This window comes from Nuphar pumila, chromosome 6 (assembly GCF_984573655.1).
Source record: "Nuphar pumila chromosome 6, dmNupPumi1.hap1.1, whole genome shotgun sequence".
Lineage (NCBI taxonomy): Eukaryota > Viridiplantae > Streptophyta > Magnoliopsida > Nymphaeales > Nymphaeaceae > Nuphar > Nuphar pumila.
In genome coordinates, this window is record NC_143254.1 from 94495122 (window position 1) to 94522972 (window position 27851).

Sequence of the window (27851 nt, forward strand, 5' to 3'; positions counted from 1 at the left end):
CGGTCACCAGCATCTATAAGGACGAAACTGCCCCCAAAGGAAGTCGCGTTCATCTCTCACTATTTTGGCGCCTTGAAAAACTCTCTCTCTCTCTCTCTCTCTCTCAGGAGTCTAAGGCTTCTGGGAGATCCTCGCTCCTGCGAGTCGCCGCATTTCCGTCGAAACCTCGCCGGAAAAAGTCTCTCTCTCTCTCTCCTTCTTCTTCCTATTCTCCGGCGAGTCGTTGACTGACTTCCTAACGGAATTGATTGCTTTTCGATCTTCTCGGACGCAAGCATCCGGATGGTGCGTTCATGAAGGCGATGAGCGACGATCGCGGAGAGTTGGCGAAGAACGCTCACATTCTAGGGTTTCTTTTTTCCGCCGGGTCTGCAAGCGCCTCTTCCGGCGAACTGCTTTTGATGTTGGCACGGACGCCGTCGAGCGCCGGAAGATCATCACCCTCCGCAAGCGCCTGCGCGAGAAGGCCCCACGCCGAGGTCCACATGACTGCCGAGAAGCTTCTGCTCAATCGCGTATGCTCAAATTCCTCCTCCCATTCTCCTTCTTTCCCTTATTGGCCCTTGTAAATTTCATTTCCTTCCCGATGCGTTGGTGTTATCACGAGAAGTTATTATTTTTTGTTCCTTTCCTTGTTCATTATCTGGTCGGAAGCTTGAGTCTGATTATAGCTTAGGCGTGTGAGTTGGAAGAATTGGAGGAAGAAATTGAGAGTAAGAATAACATTGATAACGATCATAAGAGAAAAAGGTGTGGGGAGGTCAGGGAGAGAGTCACGCTGGTCGGGATCAAGAAACCCTAGATGCAATGCGGGCAAAATTTACACTATGCGATTAGTTTTTTGATATTTAGATTGGTTGTGGCCATGGTGATATCGTCGTTTTTTCTTAACCAACATGTGTGTGTATAAGGTGGACACTGGATCGTGTGTGTTCCTGCTTGATCTTTGATGATGTGCTGAGAGGAATTATCCATTCCATTGAGCGTCAAGCACATGGTTTATTATCATGGTTATGATTTCTTGATTTTGGGTCATCTTTGTGATCTGGCAATGGGGTGCTTTTCTGATCTCCTGCGGCATTTCTGCAGTCAGTTGCTGTATGTTTACCAGTTTTCGGCTTCTCTTCTTTGCTAATTGTGCGTGCGTGCGTGTGTTTCGCTTTTTTCTTTTTTTGTTAAATATTGTGTCATTTTCTTCCTTGTGATTCTGCTGCTAAAGTGTTTACAGTTAACTTATTGGGTTAATGTTAGTCTGGCAGCATCCCTTGCTGCAGAAGAGGATAGGCAACTTGATGGCATTGCTCTAACATCTGCTGTCAGAGGCGTTGAAGATGAAGATGTTTTTTCTTGTATGTAGATGTCATCTTATTGTTATTGCTTTGTGATTATGTAAGCGTTTTTTTTTGTATTATGATTAGCTTAATAATCTTGGGAACACCGACGTATATCTGAAAGATCTTTTAGGTGTTGAAGGTTGATGGCAATTTTCAGAGCTAGAATGATATTTATAATTCATCATGAGTGCTGAAAACTTTTTCTTTTGTCTTTTTCTTTTTAATATCTTCTATTGAGGACATGCTTCAGCAACTTCCTTGTAACTTTCTCTATTATACAAATCTATGATGTATTTCCTTTCAGCGACCTTTTTCTGTTGATTCTCATAACCGGGGATGTTGAAATTCTACAGCCAATCTCGATGAAACTCCAGTTCCCATTGTCTCTATTGTGATCATGATAGAATTGTAGCCAAAATTATCTGGATTGCACGTGGCCTTCCGTTCTCATCTATTGACACAGCCATAGGCATCAGTGGGTTGTGTGGACCTATTCTCTATTAGTTGAGGATATGGCATCTGAACATGATTCGATGAATTGTATTTTCTTGTTTTTCCAGCTTGATTGGCATGGATCAGAAAGCATGTTTTGACTTGAATTGCTTTGTGAGTTGTGTCTAGGGATTTTTCCCTTTTTTTGATTCGTCTGATACTTTATATGTGATTACCTTGCCATTTACAATGATCTCACTATCTGGCTTGCAGCCTTTCCATTCTGCACCAGGCCAGCATCATCTGTGGTTGGCGATTTCTTGACATCATCTGTCTTGGCATATCTGAATGCTCCAAAGGAAATGCTGGCACATTTGATTGAGGCATGTCGGTAAGAGGGAGGTGAATATGCTGTTTTTGTGCTGTCATCTGCAGCAGGTCCAATGAGGTCGATCTCAAATGGGTTACTGAGGTCTGTGCATCTAACTGTGGTTGTTATTATCATGCCCAATAGGCAAAAGAAAAAAAATTCTTCCTGTTGTATGAGCTTGTCAGTTCTTTCATGTTTTCAATTTTCATGTCCTGAAAACATGGTTTTCTTCATTTCCGGCACCTAAAAGTTTTCTGAAGATACAAGCTTATCCAAAAACTGTTATTTTCAACATGAGATAGATGAGGTTAAAAAATCTGCTGCTGTAAGAGGTGTTGAGGGCATTTTCATCTTCACGAATTGCATCTGGACCCAAAAGAGTGTATGTTTTTCATTATCCTTTACTGGAGACAAACAATGAGTACATTGGATTTTCACACACAAGCTACATAGGATGTTATTTTTATTTAGATGATTAGACACTAATTGTAAGTTCATTTTTTGAGGATTTTTTTGAAGGTTTAGAAAATTGTTACTGTATATGAAAAATATTCCTTTAATATTAGCTTGGTGTGCCTTTTTCTTTTCGAAAGTGTTTTTTTGTTTCAAAGTCATAGTACTTGTCATGTGCACATAGTAATGCTGTTCTTTGGATATTCAAGTTTGTGACCAACACTGTTTTGAATCTTATAAAAAAGTTTGTCATCAAGACCAATTTAAATGGTTAACCTGTCCTACCAAACCTGAAAGCTTTTTGGCACAGCTTATTTAGGAAACATGGAGAATGTTCTTTGTCTGTCTTATTTTGTAAATGAGCAAATGATGGTGATTTTAGCTTCACAAGTAAGTTCTGTTAAGATAGTATGCATATATTGTCTACTATTAGCCATTTCTGTTATGTCAGTCTCAACATTTGTTAGTCATTATTCCATTATCCTTGCCTGAAGTTCTTTTTCTTAGTTGTCTGTGTATGTGTATTCTCCAGCATTTAGTCTGAATCTGATGATAAAATAAGCTACGTTACATTCTGATTCAAAATATGATGCTTACCATATGCGGATGCAAGGTTTTATATGTTATCTCTAGTTTTGAAGTCATGCTACACGTTTTTTACACTGCATGGTGCAGTTATTGTTTTCTTTGCTGCTATGGCCTTTTCTGTTTCAGATTTAATGAACTCTGTTTCTTTCTTTTTTGCAAGCAGCCAGGTGTTAACTGGGTCAGACTCAGGTCTGGACCTGGATCTGTTTAAACCCAAGTCTGATTCAGACTTGGGTCAAAGCAACCTAGATCGGAATTGGACCTGGACCTATTCTGACCCAAGTCAGTCTCAGTCTTGCGTCAAAGCAGACCTAGGTCTGAATTGGACCTGGGTTTATTGGGTTTGCTTTGACTCAGTCGGATTCAGACCTGGGTCAAAGTAAACCCAGGTTTGAATCAGTCTGGCTATACAGAGCCAGGTCTGTTCGAGATCACACACACACACACAAGTTTTTTTTTTAAAGTGCCGCATCGCTGCACCCATACTCGCACCCGCACCCATACTCGCACCCGCACCTATGTGACATAATTTCTCTGTTCTTCCTCTCATTCTATATAAATAAAGAGTTGTCTGCAAACAAGGTATGGAATCAAAGAGAATTGAATAGCCTGAATTCTTAAAAGAATTCAAATTGCTGCCAAAAAAGATAAATTCTGCCAATTCTTTCCAAATCCTTCTCTCACCATTTTCATGTAATCAAATATGCGGAAAAGCAAAGAGTGCACTAAGCACTTACAACATCTACTAATGAACAAACAAAGAAGGGCTAATACCCAAACCCACAAGAGACAACACAACATAAAAATATAAATGCCTCTTATTGAAAGAGAGAGAGCTCTCAAGAGTGAGGAATACAAGAGGGGTTCACCCCTATTTATACACAAGAGGAGGAGAGGGAGAGGGCCAAGAGGCCTTAAAAGGAGAGCCACCTAGGGGGCTCCCCATGTAGTCGTTGGGAGCCCCCAACGGTCACAAATGTGACAGTTGGGGGCCCCATCGACTACATGGTGGGGCCCCTTTTGTGTGAGAAAAAAACAAAAAACAAAAAATAGATTTTACAAAAAATAAAGAGAAAAATAAAATAAGAAAAACAAGTACCCCTATCGGGTACTTGTGAAATGACAAAAATACCCCTATCGGGTATTACATATATATATATATAAATAAATATATATATATATATATATGAATTACATATATTTTAACACCCTCCCTCAAGCTTTACGGGGATATAACCGAAAGCTTGTTAAGGAGAAACAAAAACCGAGGAGCCGCAAGAGCCGTAGTGAAAAAGTCCGCCAACTGGTACTCTGATGTGACGTAAGGTAGTGCTATAGTTCCTCTTAGGTATTCATCCCGAACGTAATGGCAGTCCATCTCAATATGTTTAGTACGCTCATGGAAGGTGTGATTGCTTGCAATATAAATTGCGCTTTTGTTGTCACAACACATCTTCAAAGGAGTAGAGATGACAATGCCCATATCACTGAGGAGGCTTCTTAGCCACACAAGTTCCATGGTTGTAGTGGCCATAGCACGATATTCTGCTTCCGTCGAGGACAATGATACTTTGTGTTGCTTCTTGCATCTCCACGAAATCATAGTCACCTAAGAAAACACAAAAACCGGTAGTTGAGACTCGGTCATTGGGATTTCCTCCCAAATCTGCATCAGTATAAGCAATTAAATCAAGTGACGAGGCAGAAGAAAGAAAAACTCCCTTAGTTATGGTATTTTTGATATATCTGACAATCCTTAAGACTGCACTCATGTGCACGGTTGTAGGTGCATGTTGAAACTGACTGACAGAGTGGACGGCATGAGCAATGTCTGGCCATGTGATGGATAGGTAGGTTAGAGACCCAACAAGTTGCCGGTAGGGAGTAGGATCCTCGAGAGGTGTTCCATCTTCCAACCTTAATTTTGCATTGATGACTTCTGGGGTTTCTGTCTTCTTATCATCGGAGATACCCGATTTGGAACAGATGTCAGCAACAAGTTTCATCTGAGAGAGAATGTACCCTCGAGGAGAGTACGCCACTTCAATTCCTAAAAAATATCTTAAGAAACCAAGGTCAGACATATCAAAATTTTCTTTCAAAACCTTTTTAATATCATTAATGCCTTGCTCATCACTTCTTGTGATGATCATATCATCAACATAAAGTAGTAAAATAACTACTGAAGACCCTGCACTTTTCACAAACAAATCAGTGTCAGTATAACATGAACGAAAATTTAAACTTGTCATTACATTACTAAATCTATCATGCCAAGCCTTTGGAGCTTGTTTTAAACCATATAATGCCTTTTTAAGTTTAAGAATTTTATTTTTACCAATACATACTCCTGGTGGGGGATCCATGTAAACTTCTTCATTTAATTCGCCATTTAGAAATGCATTCTTAACATCGAGTTGATAAATAGGCCATTTTTTCACAGACGCAATAGCAATAAGAGTCCTAACACTAGTCATTCTAGCAACAGGTGCGAAGGTTTCTTCATAATCTATACCATATTCCTGAGCATATCCTTTAGCTACTAACCGTGCTTTATAACGTTCTAATGAACCATCACTCTTGGTTTTAATTTTGAAGACCCATCTACATCCTATTGATTTCTTTCCAGTGGGTAACGACGTTATTTCCCAAGTTTTTGCTTTTTCAAGGGCACTAAGCTATAAGTTCATGGCTTCAACCCATTGGGGAATATTTTTGGCCTCATTATAGTGTGAAGGTTCATGAAATGAATGCAACGCAATTAGACATGCTCTATATCTAGGAGTTAGGGACTCATAGAAAACAAACCTATTTGGAGGATTGGAGATCCGACTGGATCTCCTTAAAGATGTTTCTTCAATGTCGGATCCTTGAGAGTATTTTTCTAAGGCACTTATCTGAGTTTGTTGACCACGCCTAACATATGTTTGGATTGGTCTATTATTCTCATCTATAGCATTATCAAGAGGAATTTCCTCTAGGTCATTCAAAGACTTATTAGAGATTTCCTCTTCTTGAGGAGTCTCATCTTCTTGAGATAGAAGATCAAATAAAAAAGTATATTCACTTTCGTCAATATCTTTAGTTTTCACAAAACCATTTTCATTTTCCAAAAATGTTACATCTTTGGATACATAGAGCTTGTTATTTTTCAAGTCAAAACATCTAAAACCCTTTTGATTTTCTCCATAACCCAAGAAAACGCATTCAATAGCTTTAGGAGATAATTTGTCCCGTTTATGAGTAAGGACAAAACATTTACATCCAAAAACTCTTAATCTATTGAAGTCTGGTGTTCTTTCAAATAGTTTTTCGTATGGAGATGTATTTTGTAAGGATGAAGATATCATTCTATTTATTAAATAAGTTGAGGTTAAGGCCGCTTCGGCCCAAAAATTCTTTGGAATTTCTTTGGAAATAAGGAGTGTCCTAGTGGTTTCCATGATATGTCTATGCTTTCTTTCGGCCAAGCCGTTTTGTTGGGGAGTCCTAGGACACGATCTTTGATGACAAATTCCATTTACTTCTAAATAGTTTTGAAATTCATTTGATAAATATTCTCCACCCGAATCGGATCTAAAAGTAGAGATATTACTTGAAAATTGATTTTTAACTATCATATGAAATTTTTTGAAAAAATCAAAGACTTCGGATTTTAAATTGAGAAAGTAGATCCATACATACCTAGTGTAGTCATCGATGAACGTGACATAATAGGAGTACCCTCCTTTAGACATGACGGGGGAAGGACCCCAAACATCCGAATGGACTAACTCAAAAGGTCTTTTGGACACAAAAGTTCGGTTTGGAAAAGGAGTAGATTTCATTTTGCCAAAAATACAATTCTTGCAAACAAAATGTTTCTCATTACAAAATTTCTTTCCAAATGGAAATGAGTACATTTTTGAGAAACTTGGATGTCCAAGTCTTTGATGCCAAATATCAATATTTTTATCTTGGACATGGTTACAAAAAAAGTTAATGGGGAGTTTCAAGTTGCTCATGTAATAGAGATCTCCCCTTCTATGGCCTTGCCCAATCAGCTTCCCGGACCGGAGATTCTGTATAGAGCAATCCTTAGTTGAGAAGGAGATTTTACATCCATGATCGCATATTTGAGCAACAGAGAGGAGATTTAAATTAAGTTGAGGTACAACTCTCACGTTTGGCACAAAGAAGTCTTTTGAAAAGTTTAAGGTTCCAAAACTTTTTACTTGTAAAGATGTACCATCGGCAGTTGAAACATCGGAGTTTTTATAATTATTACATAAATCAGAAAGCTCATTTTCAAGGGGGTCATATGAAAGGAAGCTCCAGAGTCAAGGATCCAAGACGACATACCTGGAGGAGAGGAGGAAGTTACGGCGACACCCGAAGTTGATGGAATCTTGAGTAGAGTTTGTAGTGCCTCCGATAGTTGAGCAAGAGAAAAATAGTCCGTTCCTTTGATTGCTTCCTCTTTCTTTTGAGTAGCTTCTTCAACGGAAGCAACTTTATTTTTTGGTGCTTCATTCAACTTAGGGCAATTAGGTCTTATATGACCCGGTTCTTGACAATGATGGCAAATGGCTTTTCTATAGTTGCCATTATAGTTATTTTGCCTTCCAAAATGTGGAGGTTTGTAGGTTTTCATATGGTTGCCAGGTTTTGATACGGCCAAGACATCATTTCCTCCTTTAATCATGCCAAGACGGGTTTCTTCTTGGCATATTTCGGCTGTGGCATCTTCCAAGGGAAGAGGCTTTGATCTATGTAGGAGGGAGGATCTAACTTGTTCATATTCGGGCCTAAGCCCATGTAAAAATTGGAAAAAGTGTTCTTTTTCCATTTGTTCTCTCCTTAATTCCACATCTATACTAGAGACCCATTTTGGTTCTAGTAAGGATAGCTCATCCCATAGAGGGCCAAGAGTGCTAAAGTAGTCCCTAACACTCATTTCTCCTTGCTTGATAGTCCGGATTTTTTCTTGAAGAAAGAATTGACGAGTAAGGTCTTTTTGTGTAAACATACCTTTCATGAAGAACCATGCTTCATTTGCCATCCGAAATTTGGCAATGTTGGCGCAAATCTTGAGCTCCACATTGTTCATGAACCAAGCAAGAATCTTGGCATGCTTACTTTCCCAATCTTCTATTTTAGATTGGTGATCTTTAATGGCCTTCATGCGGGCATCTCCTTCAAGAGCTTTTTCTTGATCGCCTTCCATCTTAGTTAGTTGGAGTTGTGGTTTCGGAATGGTTCCCATAACGTATCTCCAAAGCTTTTTTCCTTTGAGGTTGTTTTCCATGGCGGCGGCCCACATCATGTAGTTGGAGCCATTGAGCTTGAAGGAGAGATCAATCTTTTGTTCTCCTTCCATAATAACCACTCACAAGAGGATACCAAGGAGAGAGAAACAAAAACAAATATAGCTACACCACTAGCTATATTAAGAAGAAGAGCATACACAAGGCTCTGATACCATGTAATCAAATATGCGGAAAAGCAAAGAGTGCACTAAGCACTTACAACATCTACTAATGAACAAACAAAGAAGGGCTAATACCCAAACCCACAAGAGACAACACAACATAAAAATATAAATGCCTCTTATTGAAAGAGAGAGAGCTCTCAAGAGTGAGGAATACAAGAGGGGTTCACCCCTATTTATACACAAGAGGAGGAGAGGGAGAGGGCCAAGAGGCCTTAAAAGGAGAGCCACCTAGGGGGCTCCCCATGTAGTCGTTGGGAACCCCCAACGGTCACAAATGTGACCGTTAGGGGCCCCATCGACTACATGGTGGGGCCCCTTTTGTGTGAGCAAAAAAACAAAAAACAAAAAATAGATTTTACAAAAAATAAAGAGAAAAATAAAATAAGAAAAACAAGTACCCCTATCGGGTACTTGTGAAATGACAAAAATACCCCTATAGGGTATTACATATATATATATAAATATATATATACATATATGAATTACATATATTTTAACATTTCATTCAACTCATTTCCCTCAAATCCTTGCAGTTACCATCTCCCAAACAGAGCCTTCATATCTATGAATTTGGAGCACATTCCCCTTAATTCACAAGAATCACATTCCTTAATGAAAGCAAAGAATTTAATTGCTTTATTGCCTAAAATAAAACAAGGGAAGCCCAACCCTCCCTCTGGAGGATGCAAACTAGTGGAGTTTCGACCTGGGTTCTTTTAGATCTGACCCATATTATTGGATCAGAATAATGTATACGCATCTGACCCATTCCAGAGAAAATATATCAGATCTATTTTAACTAAACTATTCATATTTGGGTCGAAATAAGGAGATCACATATGATCAAATTCTCGGTCAAAAGTGGGTCTAACTTAATCCATTTATCTTTCACTTGAAAAATAATGTTTTACCTTTTTTCAGCAGATTTATTACTACTGTCACGGGTGAAAACATGGCAGTCCGGAACAACTACAATGCCTTATTTTTTAATGGAATTTGGATATTTTTGAATCATATGTAGCTTTGAAATTGGACCCAATCAGACCCATTTATCTTTCTCACTTATTAAAAGCAATAGGTTTACCTATTTTCAACTTTGCATTCAACCTATTAAATAGTACCACCTGTTAGTAAAGTTGTGGAAGGAATTAAGTATGACCAAAATCTTGGTCCAAGCCTATGAATAGTTGAGCATAGCCTTGAGCTTGATAAGAGTCAGGTTTGGTCTGCCTTAAACCTGGAGCTTTCCCATGCCTAACCGGTCTTTTGCTGTTTCAATTTGAGCTAACCTTGAGCCGGGCCTGAAGTTTCCCAAATCCATGAGTTTCTTCTTGGGTGAAACAATTGGTAAATTATCTCCTTGTCAAGAAGGAAACTAAAATAGGAAAAGAGAGCAGTTGGTTGACTTAGAATACCTTCATGTTTTGATGTTTCTAATTCTCTTGTGTGTTGTTTTTTAAAAGGTCTCCCCACTTGATTCTTTTTCACAGCCACCAAAAAGATTCTTGTTACCCATCATGTCTTGAAATGCTGTATCTAAAGCATCAATGGAAAATTTACTTGTCATCGTTGTTTCATTTTATGTAAAAAAGAGTTGTTGCTTTTACCAATTTATTCATTGAACTTTGATTTGTAATATTACATATTGATGACACATTTGTTTATCTTGGTATTTTTAATGTTGAATTTATTGTTCTTCCACTTGGTAAGATAGTAGCTGCAATGATAGAAGTACGACAAGTAATGCTTGATAAAAAAAGTTTTCCAGAACCATCCGACCATTAACAAAGTAACATGTGCTTTGGCTTTTGTTAGTTTTTCCTAAAATCGAATGCAAACTTTGACTTTTTATTCAAGTTATAAAAGTAAATTAAGATCTTTATCATATATAGTTTTTTATAACGATTCATTAATTAAAGAATTTTATATATTGATGGGACTAGTCAGTTTGATTTTATTCATGGAAGATTGTAATCTCTAATATGCTTATTAAATTGTTGCAAAAACAAATCAAGTTCTCATAACACCAAGTTTGCAATATGCTTCATTGCTTCATAGGCTTCCAAAACATTTGTACGCAAAGAGGCCCACAATAGACCAAAATGATGGACAATAATTGATAGATTTTTCGGTGAAAGTATGCAGGTGTCTCTAATAAACAATAATGAGTTGCATAATATCTTTTTATCTTTTTCTTTTTGCACTTTCTTTCAACGTCTTGTATGCAAGTTCATTAATAGTTTTTACATGTTCAAAGCTTGTTCGGTGGCAGACATGATCTAATAACATGGGCAAGTAGAACTTCTATCCTTCAGAAGATTACAAGTGCAAGTTTGTCCACTAACAAACATTTTTTTATTGGGTACCAATAACTGCATTCTTTATTTCAAGCGTAATGCTTTGAGAATTCTTTATAAAAATGTGCATGAGCTTTATGATCATGTTAATTTCGAATAAATTGTCAAAATTGTTGTTTTTTCAACGTTTAGAAGAACACACAACATTTTGGTGTTATGATCTACTCGAGTATTTATTATTTCATCTTTGAGCAAAAGTAAATTGACATCCAAACATTCCTAGAAAATGTCTCACGCCTGGTGTAAGTGAGAAAAATATCACATGCTATGAGCCTGAGTATTGTGCATACAAATTATAGATCCATCAAAATTGAAGGCTTGTATTAATTTTTTCAGGCATGTTTTTTGGGACAGTACGTGGAAAATTCAGAGTTGATACACATGGAGATATGAGAGGCTCTATCGTTTAGGAAAATGAAGCATTTAGTTAAAGATGGATCATGTTGCCTTCTTCTTTTGTGTGTGGTTGTAACGAAGCAAAAGAAATACAAGAGAATGCCATTAAGGGCTACAAGAGAGCACAAATACAAAGCGGCCAATCTCATAAGGGAGATACACAATAGCAAAATAGCAACTCATAAGAGAGAAGAACATCAAAAAAGAAATATAAAAAACAGAAAAAAAGAAAGCAACCCCTAGTGGGCTGACCCCTATTACAATAGAAAATTACAAAAATACCCATGATGGGTATTTCAGTTTATATAGACAATAAAAATATAAAAAATATATATATTCACACACACATATATACTAGATAGATATAATATCTTAACAACCCCCCTCAAACTTACGATGCATCAACCGAGAGTTTGTTGAGGGGAGAATGAAATCTAGGCGACAAACACTTTGGTGAAGAAGTTTTTCAGTTGATACTTGGAGGGCACATGTGGAAACATGATGGTCTTCTTCAGATTTTTTTTATGAACATAGTGAATCCATTTCAATGTGTTTGGTTCTTTCATGAAATGTATGATTGCCCGCTATGTATACCACACTCTTACTGTTGCAGCACAACCTTGAGAGTTCTGCTATGTGAACTCTTAAGTCTTCTAACAAGTGTCTCAACCATACTAATTACGAAGTAGTTATTGCCATGACACAATACTCTCCTTCTGTGGAAGAAACAAACACCTTATGTTGTTTCTTGAATCTCCATGGAATTAGTCACCTATAAATACACAAAAATCGGTGGTTGAACGTTTATCATTCACATTTGCACTCCAATCAAACTCAGAATATGCAATAACTTTTAATAGGTAAGAAGAAAGAAATAAACCATAATTTATAGTATTTTTAATATATTTAATAATCCTCATTACAACACTCAGTGTGTGCTGTAGTAGGGGCATGCTGAAATTTACTAATAGAATGAATATCTTGAGAAATATCAGGACGAGTAATAGAGAGACAATATAGGACTCCAATCATTTGTCTATATTGGAGTTGGATCCTTCAAAAGTTCTCCTTCATCTTAGTGTTGATGACCGCTCAAGTATCAACTCTTTTTTCATCAGAAAACCTAGATCGTTCTATTATTTTGACAACATACTTGGTCCTCGACAAAAAATATCCACGAGATGAATATGCAACTTCAATACCAAGAAAGTAATGTAAAAAACCAAGATCCGTCCTATCAAAGTTGGTCTTGAGAACATATTTGATATGACTAACTCCCTACTTATTAGGCGCCTGTTTTGGGTCATCCAAGGGCTTTTCACAAACGAAGAACTCTTTCATGTGCCATCTCTAAACCTAGAGGTGGTTCTATGTCACATGGGTGCGGGTGTGGCGATGCGGCACTTTAAAAAAACTTGGGTGCGGGGGTGCAGGAGGGTATATATATATAAAATTATATATATATATATTAAACATTAAACACATGTAAATAAGTGTTTTAAAGGAATTCAAAAAACAAATTATATATATATGAGAACTGAACATATTAGGCTGCATTTCTTGTTTTGCCCCATTCTTCCCCATAGTTTTGAAGTATCTTATGATAGATTTGAACCGTTAGATGTGTTTAGCATGCTCGATTTAGTGAGAATCGACTCTTGGATCATGATTTTTTGATGAAAAATATGTTTTTATGAGAAAAAAAATCGATACTTTTATAGCCATTGATTTTGAATCACCGGAAAAACCTGTATACAGGTCAGATTCCGGTGATCCAAAAGCTGGTTCCCACTAAACAAAACCTATATATCATCATATCTATGGTGTTGAATATGAGAAAAATCACCAAAAAATTGTGATTTCGAGCTGAACAGGATGGGATAGAACAAGAAAGTGGGCATATATATATATATATATATATATATACTCCAAAACATTTCCTTCACTTTTTTGGGAAAATCCAATTTTTTTAAATACCATAACTTTTCTGATATTTATTCAAGAAAACAGATTTTTGAAAACATCACAAGAAAATGAGATTTGTGATTATGGTTCTTAAACCTATAAACGGATCAATGTCTTGGGTTATGATTAAGGTTGGGTTTTTAGTCTTCTAGAGAGAGAGAGAGAGAGAGAGAGAGAGAGAGAGAGAGAGAGATACCTGGGTTGGAGATGGAGAGGAGGCATCGTCGGACGATGGTAGCTCGTAGTCGTCGCCAACATCGGGGTCGGGAGGAGAGGGTAAAATTTTTTTGCCCTAATCCTACTCTCAACCCATTTCATCAGGCTCTTTTTTTTAAAGTCCAAAATTTGGACATTTATGACCCTAAGTGCATTGACCGCACCTAGGGTGATGTAGTGAGGAGATAGTTTTACGCATTGATGTGACAAGGATCGATTCTAGTGAGGCACTTCGGTGCCGAAGATAAAAATCATGACTTCCATAGTCGTGCGATGTGCAGAAAAGGACTAACAAAAGACACCGTAAAATACACGGTGTTGGCTTTATTCAAGAAGCTTAAGCACTAATTGACATAACTGATAAGAAGGGAAATATCAAGAGAATAGTGAAGACAATAAATAAAGGCTGCAATAGACAGACGTCAGAAACAAAACTCAAAACAAAATTAATTTCTTTTCCCCCTTTTTACGTAACCCTAAAGTCGGGTTAAGTAGGCTGTGTATCAGGTCGGGGGTCCTGAACCCGGTATTGAATGGACCCGATACCGTCAATCCTGGCTGGAGTGGTGGTCGTGCGCTGTCCTCTTTGCTCGCCTGGCATAGGTGCGCAGGGGTACGTCCTTGCTTCGAGGTACCTGACTCGCGATCAGATCCATCATCTGGGTTCGATCGTCCATCCCATTGGTGTCGGGTCCCATGGCCATGTCCAGTTCACTCTGTATAGTCTCAACCCTGGCCTGCTCTGCATCATTTTCCCCTGGTTGGGAAAAAGTCGGCTCTGACGACTTGTTCTCGCCACACTAAGCATATAGATCAGACACATTGAAGATAGGAGAAATGAGCCAATCATAGGGCAGTTCAAGGAGGTAGGCATTCATACCCAATCGTCAGAGGATCTTGAAAGAGCCATATTTCTTAGGACTCAACTTATCATAAGTACCCACTGGGAAACACTCTAGACGCAGGTAGACCATTACGAACTGACCTACTTGAAACTGGACATCACACCGACCTTGGTCTACGAAAGCTTTGTAACTTTCAACAAGTTTGACTCGGACTTGTCTGTGAATATCACACATGTATTCAACGACATCAAATGCATCTGGGGTTGGGTTTTGGAGACTAAACACAGGTGCTAGATCTACCACATGGGTTGGTGAACGCCCATAAACCACTTGAAAATGAGACTTGCTTGTGGATCGGTTGATGGAACTGTTGTAGGCGAACTCGGCTTGCGGCAAGACTAGGTCCCATGTTTTGACATTCTCCCCAACTAGATTCCTTAGTAGGTTCCCTAAGGTGCGGTTCACGACTTCGGTTTGGCCATCGGTCTGTGGGTGTTATGCACTGCTGAAGGTGTTATGCACTGCTGAACTGGAGCTTGGTTTTCAATAAGACCCATAATGATTTCCAAAAATGACTCATAAAGCGAGTGTTACGATCTGAAGTAATCGTGTGAGGCAATCCATGAAAACGGGCCACAACTAAGATGTAATCAAAATGACGCGAGGTTCTGGGAAGACCCATAATAAAATTCATGAAAACGTGTTCCCAAGGCCGCTCAGGGATGGGCAAAGGAGTATACAAACCACTATTCTGACGTCGACCCTTGGATACTTGACATACTCGACAACTTTGGACAAATTTGACATCTTTGCGCATTTTGGGCCAAAAGTATCGTTCATCTAACAGTGTGAAAATCTTATCATGTCCAAAATGCCGAGCTAGTCCCCCTTCATGCAATTCAGAAATCAATTGTAGTCTAAGAGAGAACGCATGCACACATAACTTATTACCTCGAAAGAGGTAACCGTTATATATAGTGAACCGTGGGTCTGCCATGCTGGCAGAGGAGATGCACCCTTCCCAGACCTGCTGGAAATCAGGGTCCGTCGGGTACAATTCCTTGCACTGCTCAAACCCAATCACTTGGACGGACATAGTCATTAAGAGACTATTCTTCCGGCTAAGTGCGTCAGCTACCTTGTTCAGAGAACCTGATTGATGGCGAATTGTAAAAGTGTACTCTTGCAAGAAACTCACCCACTTGGCATGTCTAGCACTCAACTTCTTTTGACTATTTAAATACTTAACGCCTCATGATCCGTGTTCAAGACAAACTCCTTATAAATGAGATAATGCTTCCAATAACGAAGGGCTTGAACAACGACATAGAACTTGACGTCATAAGTAGAGTACTGGCACGTCGATTGAGTCAACTTTCACTAAAGAATGCGATGGGCCTGCGGTTCTGACTCAAGATGGCACCAATTCCCACTTTAGAGGCATCACACTCAATCTCAAAGACTGCACTAAAATTAAGAAGGGCTAGGATGGGGGCACTAGTCATTTTCTCTTTGATGAACGTGAAGGCTTTCCCACGGCTGAAGTCCAATGGAAACTAGTACCCTTTAGGCATTCCTTGATAGGGGCCATGAGGGTGCTAAAGTTCCTCACGAAACGACGGTAGAAAGTGGCTAGCCCGTGGAAACTATAGATCTCTCCTATAGTCCTTGGGGTAGGCCATTTTACAATCGCACGGACTTTGGCGGGATCCGCCTTTACTCCATCAGACGACACAATAAAACCCAAAAATACCACACTTGACATCATAAACTCACTTCTTGGCATTCACATACAACTTCTCCTTAAAATCTCGAGGACTTGACGTAAATGACTCAAATGATCAGACAACGAAGAACTATAGACCAAAATATCATCAAAATATACTACGACGAACTTCCCTATACAAGGATGCAACACTTGGGTCTTCATGTTCATGAAAGTACTCGGGGCATTTGATAACCCAAATGGCATGACTAACTACTCATACAATTCATCATGTGTCTTGAATGCCGTTTTCCACTCATCCCCCTCTCGGATACGGATTTGGTGGTACTCACTTTTTAAATCGATTTTGGAGAAAATAGAGGCATCAACCAACATATCAAACATGTCATCCAACTGGGGAATGGGGAAACGATACTTGACAGTGATGCGATTGATCGCTCTACTGTCGACACACATGCACATGGACCCATCTTTCTTAGGAGTGAGAAGGCCGGGCACTACGCAAGAGCTCACACTCTCATAAATAAAACCCTTTTGCAGTAACTCTTGAACCCGCCTCAACAGCTCGGCATGCTCAAATGGATTCATGCGATACGCGGGGAGGTTAGGTAGACTCGACCCCGAGACAAAATCAATGGCATGCTGCACCACCCTCATCGAAGGTACCATCAGGAAGGTCATATGTCCGCGGGAACGGGCAACGGCGTACTCAGACGGTTTAGCCACCAGGGCATAACAATAACCGTCCTCCTTGCAATGGCTCAAGAAAGTTCGGTATAATAGGCCCGCGAGCCGGAGAACTCGCTCAGACTTGTCCACAATGGGAAAACCGGTCGCCTTGATAGGGAGAAGGATTATTTTATGACCCTTAAAAATAAATGAGTATGTGTTTCTACGACCATCGTGAATGGTCTTGCGGTCAAACTGCCAGGGACGTCCCAAAAGAATATGACACGCACTCATACGGGCTACATCACACCACACCTCATCGTGGTAATGCTCCCCCATAGAGAACCAAACTAGACAACGTTGGGTAATGGGAACTTCGTTCTCTCTTTTGAACCACGCCATCTTGTATGGTTGGGACAATTTTTTTGTTTTCAGATTCAGGGTGGACATGACACTCTCGAAAATCATGTTTTCACAAGCCCCAGTGTCAATGATAACATCGCACGCATGCCCCCTCACAGTTGCACCGGGTTCTAAAAATGTTGTTCCGCAACCATTTTGCAGGGGCCGACTCTCGGGATGCGGTCAAAACATGACAGATAGACAACAAATGTTTGACGTTATCGTCAAACTCTAAGACTTCCCTCTCATTCTCTCTCTCAACTGACGACTCACCCTCACTCTCACTATCGGATGCTGACTCAACAATACCCTCGATGAAATGGGTGTTCTTGTTCACGGTGGGGCACTTGGACGCTACGTGTCCTAACTCCTGACACCTAAAACAACGGATGATAGACTCAATAGGCTTGGCCTTGGATCTGGTATGGTATGCTGGTTCGGACTGGTCCGACTTGCTAGGGTCGACTCTTGGGGTGGGCTTTGAGTCTTTCTTCTTAGGGGAGCTCGCTCTCCTAGTTGGGAAACTTGACTTGGGTCGACTAGACTGGTCACTCCAGGAGACTATATTTCTGCCTCCTTTTCAACTTTTCCTCCATATTCATGGCATAACTGCTGGCCTGATCCAATGACTCGACTGTGACACAACTGAAATGATCAGAAATAGCACGACGAAAACTAGAAATATACCTCGTGACCTGCTGGTGGGCGGTCTCCTCGATCTGCATTTGTAGGGATATACGATGGAACTCAGTAGTGTATTCCGCCACGGTACGGGTGCCTTGATGCGTTCAGGTACTCCTTGTAGGCTCTCTCGGTGTGGTCTGAAGGCACGAACTTGGACTGCATCTCCTTCCATGTCTGCACGCGCACTTGCCCCTGCTGTTCTCTCGACCTTTGCAGCGCAACCCACCATGTATGTGCTAGGCCCCTCAATCGAGTGGACGCCAGATAGACACGACAGTGCTCAACTACAGAGTGGTAGTCAAAGAAAAACTGCACTGCATAGGCCCAATCGAAGAACTGCTCTGCGTCGAATCGTCCAGCGAACTTCGGAAGGTCTAGCTTCACCCCGTAGGTAGAGGGGTGCTCCGACAGTCTCTGCTGACGAGTCTCCACCATTCTTGCAGGGTACTCGTTCCAGAAAGCGTCATCATCCAACATGGCATCGTCACTTTCTTCACGGTACTGCTCGCCTGGAGGTTGATGCTGACGAACTCCAATGACGTGGGGTCGGTGCTCAGGTCGCACCGGTCCCTGCTGAATCTGCCTCGACCTGGCCCGCCCGTAGGTGGGAACCATTTGCAGCCGGCGTTGAGGCACTGGTACAACAAGAGGTCCTACTAAAGGTGGAAGGGCTGCTGGGTTGGTTGGAATGGGGTAATATGGGTTTGGGTTAAGGGTTGGGTTAGGGTAGAGGTAGTTTATCAGGTATGCGGCAGGGTTCTGGATCAGGGACGGGTTAACATATTGGGTTTGGTACGGGTATTGGGTCTGGTTTGTGTAGTACTGGGATGACTCACCCGATTGGATCTGGATTGGGTCGAAACCTAAGCTATTCGTCGGACCCATAATGGGATAGGTAGGATCATGGATCGAGTTGTGGTGGGAAAAGGCCTGGTTAGAACTCGATCCTTGATCCATAACAAGATGGGTCTGGTTTTGACCCGGCTCAAATTCAAACTGGAGCTCCGTACGGGTCCGATGTAAGTTTGGGTTGGTACTGGATCTGAATTGGGGTTCAAAATTAATTGGTTGGATCTGGTTTGGGGCAACCCGCGAACCAGACCCAACTGGGTAGGTCAGGTGATGGGGCTCGAGGCTCGGACCCGCTCCTTGGGACCCAAAGGATGGTCTCCGAAACCCTGGTCTGGGCCCCACTACCAATGCCTCGGGTCCCGACCCTGTCGGGTTTGGCCCGATCCACATGGGTCCACCTACTTCTGCTCGCTGGTGGGATGCAACAGAGCCCCCATGCGCAGGTTCAGGAAGGAAGGGGAGGTCCTTCCTGGGTCGGGCTGACGATCCCATGCCTGCAACAGGGCCCAGCATTACGCTGGGGTCCTGCAAGCCAGGTCCAGCCGGAAGTAGATCAGGTCATGCTGAAAATGAGCATTTTTGCTCATGCTGACATCGTGGCCATCCGTTTTGCATTTTAAAAAGCTCAAAAGTCAACAAAACCATGTGGTATTCATCCAAAATGCAAACAGACGGCCACGATGTCCGCATGAACAAAAATGCTCATTTTCGACATGACCTGATCTGCTTCCGGTCCAGCCTGCGGCACTACTACCATGGCTCGAGGCCAGGCCAGTGCACCCGAGTGGAAGTTGGGGGGTCCAGCCATGGCCCCTTGGCCATGGCTCGGTTGGAAAGCACCGACTGCTTGACTCACAACCGCTATCGAGTCCACGTTGAGAGGAGGTACCATTTGCAAGACAGGCGCAGTCAGGATGAAGGTACTTCGGCTGGGCTGATTCGGCTACCATAGCATCTACGTGACTGGCTAGACCATCACCCATTTCCGCTCTCGTTTTTTGCATTGACGTCGTGCGCGGCTCCACCGGCGACATAAGAACGACGATCTGTTCTTCGATCCCATGCAAACGTTTTGACATGCCGGCTACGTCCTTGCTTACGCGTAGCAGATTTTCCTGGATCTTCGTCATCATATCGATCATTCGCATCATGGGGTCTTTGTTGACGGTACCTGATCCCTCACGCTCCTTCTTGCTCGTAGGATCTTCCCTCGCTTCTTGCGCCATACCGTCGACCGAGGAGGGGTTGTGCTCTGATACCACTTTGATGCAGTGAGGAGATAGTTTTACGCGTTGATATGACGAGGATCGATTCTAGCGAGGCACTTCGGTGCTGAAGATGAAAATCACGACTTCCACAGTCGTGCGATGTGCAGAAAAAGGACTAACAAAAGATATCGTAAAATACACGGTGTTGGCTTTATTCAAGAAGCTTAAGCACTAATTGACATAACTGATAAGGGAAATATCAAGGGAATAGTGAAGACAATAAAATAAAGGTGGCAGCATACTGACGTCAGAAACAAAACTTAGAACAAAATTAATTTCTTTTCCCCCTTTCTGCGTAACCCTAAAGTCGGGTTAAGTAGGCTGTGTATCGGGTCTGTGATGTACTGAGGAGGATTGGCTTTCGCGTTCTTTGACGACGGCTGATGAAGGCACGACCCTTACGGTCGTGCGATGTGCAGAAAGTAAAAAGAATGCCCATCGAAATCGACGAGGCTTATTTTTATTTCCATGTAAATTTCAAATGAACAATAAAATGAATGTAAATGAAAAGGAACATACAATAGAAAGGAAGAAAAAAGCTGCTGCAATCTAAATATTCTCTGCCCCACACAACCCTAGAATAGGGTTTTTAAAGACGTCAGCTGGATTCAGGTCTCGGGTCCGGTCCTGGACCCGAGATGTCTTCTTGTTGTTGCTGGGCTTGGGACGCTCGAACCTGTGCTCGTTTGGAATAAGTACTCAGGGGTACACCATCCTTACGTCTTGGTACCATGTTCTGGGTCGGATCCACTACGTGGGTCTGATCCTCAATCCCATCATACATGTCCAGTCCCCTGCCTGGGTCAGGCTGTATGGATCTGGATCGATCCTGCTCTGCATCATTCTCCCCTGGTTGGGAGAAGTCGGTTCTGACGACTTGTTGTCCCCACAGTAAGCATATAGATCAGACACATTGAAGATAGGCGAAATGTTCCAATCTTCGGGCAGTTCAAGGAGGTAGGCATTCAGACCCAATCGCCGGAGGACCTTGAATGAGCCATATTTCTTAGGACTCAATTTACCATAAGTACCCACCGGGAAACGCTCTGGACGCAAGTAAACCCAAACTAACTGACCAACTTGAAACTGGACATCTCGATGACCTTGGTTTACGAAAGCTTTGTAAGTTTCGTAACTCTCAATGAGTTTGGCTCGGACTTGCCTATGTATATCACGCATGTATTCAACGACATCAAACACGTCTGAGGCTGGATTTAGGAGACTGGACACAGGTGCTAGATCTACTACATGGGTGGGTGACCGACCATAAACCACTTGAAATGAAGACTTGCCCGTGGACCGGTTGATGGAACTATTATAGGCGAACTCGGCCTGCGGCAAGACTAGGTTTCATGTTTTGACATTCTCCCCAACTAGACTCCTTAGCAAGTTTCCTAGGGTGCGGTTCACGACTTTGATTTGGCCATCGGTTTGCGGGTGGTATGTACTACTGAACTTGAGCTTGGTTTTCAATAAGGCCCATAACGATTTCCAAAAATGGCTCATAAAACGCGTGTCACGATCTGAGGTGATCGTGTGAGGCAATCTATGAAAACGGGCCACGTCCTTGAAGTAGTACGAGGCTACTAACGAGGCATTAGTGGTTCGCTTACACGGGACAAAGATAGCCATCTTGGAAAATCAGTCAACCACAACTAAGATGGAGTCAAAATGACGCGAGGTTTTGGGAAGACCCATAATAAAATCCATGGACACATGTTCCCAGGGCCGCTCAGGGATGGGTAACGGAGCATACAGACCACTATTCTGACGACGACCCTTGGACACCACTCTGAATAAACTTTACAATATCTTTGCGCATTTTGGGTCAAAAGTAGCGTTCGTCTAACAAAGCGAACGTCTTGTCATATCCAAAATGCCTAGCTAGTCCTCCTTCATGTAACTCGGAAATCAACTAAAGTCTAAGAGAGAAAGCAAGCACACATAACTTATTACCTCAAAAAAGGTAACCGTTATGTATACTAAACCGTGGGTTGGCTGTACTATCAGAGGAGAGACACCCTTCCCAGACTTGCTGAAAATCAGGGTCCGTCGGGTACAACTCCTTGCACTGCTCAAACCCAATAACCTACACTGACATAGTCATCAGGAGACTATTCTTCCTACTAAGTGCGTCAGCTATCTTGTTCAGAGTACCTGATTGATGGCGAATAGTGAATGTGTACGCTTGCAAGAATCTGACCCACTTGGCATGACGAGCACTTAACTTCTTTTGACTATTCAAATACTTTAACGCCTCATGATCCGTGTACGAGACAAACTTCTTATAAATAAGATAACGCCTCCAACAACGAAGGGCTTGTATCACGACATAAAACTCAACATCATAAGTGGAGTACTGACACCTGGCTTGAGTCAACTTTTTACTAAAGAAAGCGATGGGTCTGCGGTTCTGACTCAAGACTGCACCAATTCCCACTGTGGAGGCATCACACTCAACCTCAAAGACTGCATTAAAATCAGGAAGGGCTAAAACAGGGGCACTAGTAATTTTCTCTTTGATGAGCGTGAAGGCTTTTCTCGTAGCAGACGTCCAATGGAAACTAGTACCCTTTAGGCACTCCGTGATGGGGGCCATGAGGGTGCTGAAGTTTCTCATAAAACGACGGTAGAAAGTGGCTAACCTATAAAAACTACAGATTTCTCCTATAGTCTTTGGGGGTAGGCCATTCCACAATCGGAAGGACTTTGGCGGGATCCACCTTAACTCCATCGGACGCCACAATAAAACCCAAAAATACGACACTTGACGTCATAAACTCACTTTTTGGCATTGACATACAACTTTTCCCTTCTTAAAATCTCTAAGACCTGACGCAGATGACTCAAATGAGCAGACAAAGACGAACTATAAATCAAAATGTCGTCAAAATAGACAACGACAAACTTCCCTATACAAGGGCGCAACACTTGGGTCATCATATTCATAAAGGTACTCAGGGCATTAGATAACCCAAATGGCATGACTAACCACTCGTACAATCCATCACGTGTCTTGAATGTCGTCTTCCACTCATCCCCCTCTCGAATACGGATTTGGTGGTACCCACTTTTTAAATCGATTTTGGAGAAGATAGAGGCACCAACCAACATATCAAACATATCATCCAATCGAGGAATGGGAAAACAGTATTTGATAGTGATGCAATTGATTGCTTGACTATCAACACACATGCGCATAGACCCATCTTTCTTAGGAGTGAGCAGGGCGGATACTACGCAAGGGCTCACACTCTCACAAATAAAACCCTTTTGCATTTACTCCTGAATCTGTCTTAATAACGTTGCATGTTCAGATGGGTTCATGCGATACGCTGGAAGGTTAGGGAAACTCGATCCCGGGACAAAATCAATGGCGTGCTGAACCACCCTCATCGAGGGTAGACTATCAGAAAGGTCATCTGGCATAATGTCACGAAACTCCTCATCAAGGGGGCGATGTCCGCGGGAATGGATAAAGATGTACTCATCAACGACTTAGCCACCAGGGCATAACAATAACCATCCTCCTGACAATGGCTCAAGAAAGACCGGTAAGAGAGGCCCGCGAGCCTGAGAACTCGCTCAGGCTTATCCACAGTGGGAAAACCGGTCTCCTTGATAGGGAGGACTATTTTATGACCTTTAAAAATAAAGGAGTACGTGTTCCTACGACCATCGTGAATGGTCTTGTGATCAAACTGCTAGGGACGACCCAAAAGAATGTGACACACTCGTAGGGGCTACATCACACCACACCTCATCGTGGTAATGCTCTCTCATGGAGAACCGAACTAAACAACGTTGGGTGATGGGAACCTCGTTTCCTTTCTTGAAACATGCCATCTTTTATGGTTAAGACAATTTCTCCGCTTTCAGGTTCAAGGTGGACACGACACTTTCGGACACCATATTCTCACATGCACCAGTGTCAATAATAACATCACACGCATGACCCTCACAGTTGTACCAGGTTTTAAAAATGTTGTTCCACAACCATTTTGCAGGGGTCGACTTTCGGGGTGCAGTCAAAACATGACAGATGGACAATAAAATTTTGACATTGCCGTCGAACTCTACGACTTCTCTCTCATCCTCTTCGTCAACCAATGACTCACCCTCACTCTCACTATCGGATGTTGACTCAACGATACCCTCGATGAGATGGGCGTTCTTGTTCACGGTGGGACATTTAGACGCGACATGTCCTAACTCCTGACACTTAAAACAACGGATGGTTGACTCACTAGGTTTGACTTTGGATCTGGTATTGTATGCGGGTCCGGATTGGTCAGGTTTGCTAGGATCTACTCTAGGGGTGGACTTTGAGTCTTCCTTCCTAGGGGAGCTCGCTCCCCTGGTTGGGAAACTCGACTTGGGTCGACTGAACTGATCACTACGGGAGGTCCTATATTCCTGCCTCATTTTCATTTTTTCCTCCACATTCATAGCATAATTGCTTGCTTAATCCAGGTGACACAATTGAAATCATTAGAAATAGCAGGACAGAGACCAGAAATATACCTTGTGACCTGCTAGCGGGCGGTCTCCTCGATCTGCACTCGCAGGGATAGACGATGGAACTCAGCAGTGTACTCCACCACAGTATGGGCTCCTTGACGCAGGGTCAGGTACTTCTTATAGGCTCTCTCAGCATGGTCCGACGACACAAACTTGGACTGCATCAACCTCTGCATCTCCTTCCATGTCTGTATGCATCCTAGTCCCTGCCGTTCTCTTAACCTCTGCAGCTCAACCCACCATGTATGCGCTAGGCCCCTCAACCGGGTGAATGCTAGAGAGACACGACGGTGCTCAACTACAGTGTCGTAGTCAAAGAAAAACTGTACGGCATAGGACCAGTCGAAGAACTGCTCTGCATCGAATCGTCCTGCGAACTCTGGAAGGTCTAGCTTCACCTCGTAGGTGGAGGGGTGCTCTGGCGCTCTCTGCTGACGGGTCTCCACCATTCCTGCAGGGTACTCGTTACAGAAGGCGTCGTCATCCAACATTGCTTCCTCACCCTCTGCGCGATACTGCTCGCCTGGGTACTGATGCTGACGAACTCCAACGACAGGTGGTCGGCGCTCAGGTCGCACCGGTCCCTGTTGAATCTGCATGGCGGCTGCTGGAAACTATCTCGGTCTGGCTTGCCCATGGGTGGGAGCCATTTGTGGTCGGCGTTGTGGCACCAGTATGACAGGAGGTCCTGATAAAGGTAGACGGGTCGGTCGGGTCTCAGGCTCTCTAGGTGGGTAGGAACGGGACAATATGGGTCTGGGTCATGGATTGGGTTAGGGTAGAGGTATTGGGTCGGGTATGGTATTGGGTTCTGGATCGGGGATGGGTTAATGGGTTGGGTCTGGTAGGAGTATTGGGTTTGATTGGTGTAATACTGGGATGATTTACCCGATTTGATCTGGATCAGGTCAAGTCTTAAACTACTCGTTGGACCTAGGGTGGGATAGGTAGGATCATGGATCGAGTTGTGGTGTGACGAGGCCTGGTTTGAACTCGATAACAAAATGGGTCTGGTTTTGACCCGACTCAAATTCAAACTGGACCTCTGTCCAGGTTCAATATGGGTTTGGGTCGGCATTGGATCCATTTTGGGGATCAAAAGTGGTGGGTTGGGTCTGATTCGGGACGAACCGCAAACCGAACCCAACTGAGTAGGTCGGGTATGGGGTTTCGAGACTCGGACCCGCTCCTGGGGACCCAAAGGATGGTCCTCGGGACCCGAGTCCGGGCCCTAATAGTCTCGGCTCCTGGCCGTACCATGTCGAGTTCGGTCTGATCCACAGGGGATCACCCCCCTTTGCTCGCTGGTGGGCTGCGATCAAGCCCCCATGCACAATTGTTGGGTGAGTCGACAGACCAACCCCGGTTCGGGCTGACGCAGGCGCGCCTGCAGCCAGGCCCTGCCTCACACTCGGCCCCTACAGGCCATGTTGGGTCTGCAGCCCCTGGGCCAGTGCCAAGCTTACACACCCAGGCCGGTGATGGGAGGGTCTCCAATGGGCCCCGGGGTCTGCTAGAGGGCTCCGACCACCCGAGTGGCAGTCTCGCCAGGGTTCAGAATCAATACCCTTTGCTGGAGCATCTCGCGACTGGCATTCCTGTGTGGATCCTCGATGCCCTCCGGCTGCACGACAGGCTGACGGTTCAGTTGGGTTGGGCTGATCACTGCAGCATTGACGAGACCTACAACACCGCCGCCCACTCTCGTAACCATTTTCTATGTTGACGTTGTGTGCGGCTTCGCTGGCGACTATAGGGTGACGAGCTGACCTTCAATCCCGTCCAACTGTTTTGATATCCTGCCACTTCTTTGTTCATGCGCAACATATTTTCTTGCATTTTAGTCATCATTTCCATCATACGCATCATTGGACCTTCGTTACCGGTTTCCTCCCGCTCTTTTTCACTTGCAGGATCGTTCCTCGCCTCTTGAACTATACCACTGATGAAGGAGGAAGGTTGTGCTCTGATACCATTTTGATACAACCAGGAGGATCAACTTTCGCGTTCTTTGACGATGGTTGATGAAGGCACGACCCTTACGGTCGTGCGATGTGCAGAAAGTAAAAAGAATGCCCACCGAAATTAATGAGGCTTATTTTTATTTCAATGTAAACTTCAAACGAACAATAAAATGAATGTAAATGAAAGGGAACATGCAATAGAAAGGAAGAAAAGCTGTTGCAATCTGAATATTCTCTGCCCCACGCAACCCTAGAATAGGGTTTTTAAAGACGTCGGCTGGATCCGGGTCTCGGGTTCGGTCCTGGACCCGAGACGTCTTCTCGTTGCTGCTGGGCTTGGGATGCTCGAACCTGTGCTTGTCTGGAATAAGTACGCAGGGGTACACCATCCCTGCGTCTTGGTACATGTTCGGTTCCTTGCTTGGGTCAGGCTGTATGGATCTGGATCGATCTTGCTCTGCATCAGTCTGGATCTCGGGTCTTGAACCCGATACCGTCAATCCTGGCTAGAGCGGCGGTCGTGCGTTGTTCTCTTTGCTCGCCTGGCATAGGTGTGCAGGGGTACGTCCCTGCTTCGAGGTATCTGACTCGCGATCGGATCCATCATCTGGGTTCGATCGTCCATCCCATTGGTGTCGGGTTCCATGGTCATGTCCGGTTCACGCTGCATAGTCTTAGCCCTAGCCTGCTCTGCATCACAGGGTCAGGTTAACCTCATCGGGTGCTGCACCCACATGTGCACCCACATCGCGTCCTGTTGCGTCGATGCAGGTGTGGCACCTGGGTGATCGAATCCCTGTGACATAGAGGTGGTTCCATATAAACTTCTTTATTAAGGTTACCATTTAAAAAGATATTTTTACCATCCATCTAAAAAATAAGCTATTTTTTAATTGAGGTTATAGAGACGAGGGCTCTAATAGTAGTCATATGAGTAACGGGAGCGAATGTCTCTTCATAGTCAATACCGTACTCTTGACTATATCCTTTAGCTACAAGCTTAGCTTTATCTCTTTAATGTTTCATCATTTTTTGTTTTAGCTTTGTAGACCCACTTACATCTTATAGTTTTCTTTCCTTTGGGTAAAGTTTGATTTTTTTTTGCCTTTTCTAGAGCTTCTAATCATTGTTCTTGACACTAATCCATTCTTAATGATTTTTAATCTCATTATATGAAGGAGGTTCTACATAGGAGTGAATGACCATGAGACAAGCTTTATAAGTGGGTTCAAGTGATTCATAAGATATAGATTTACTAGGTGCTTTTGATATTCTCATAGATATTCAAACACTAGGTTGATTTATGTCTTGACATTGGGAATATCTCTCTAATGCA

The 27851-nt window shown here is 42.7% G+C and overlaps 1 protein-coding gene across 4 annotated transcripts in view; it reads left to right on the forward strand.

Moving 5' to 3' along the window:
- The first annotated feature begins 229 nt into the window (after positions 1-229).
- Positions 230-27851, forward strand: part of LOC149835235 (ethylene-responsive transcription factor ERF003-like) — a 40580-nt gene continuing 12958 nt past the window's right edge. For 2 of the 4 annotated variants that reach the window (XR_016432609.1, XR_016432608.1), the window contains exons 1-3: positions 985-1098; positions 1252-1349; positions 2040-2238. Coding sequence is in view for 2 of the 4 variants with exons in the window: in XM_090010458.1 (XP_089866584.1) it covers positions 995-1098; positions 1252-1349; positions 2040-2161 (324 nt within the window). In the remaining 2 variants the exon portion in view is untranslated. Of the gene's footprint in view, positions 516-984; positions 1099-1251; positions 1350-2039; positions 2389-27851 lie in introns of those variants that run through there. The other 2 variants (XM_090010458.1, XM_090010457.1) reach the window with 2 other exon arrangements.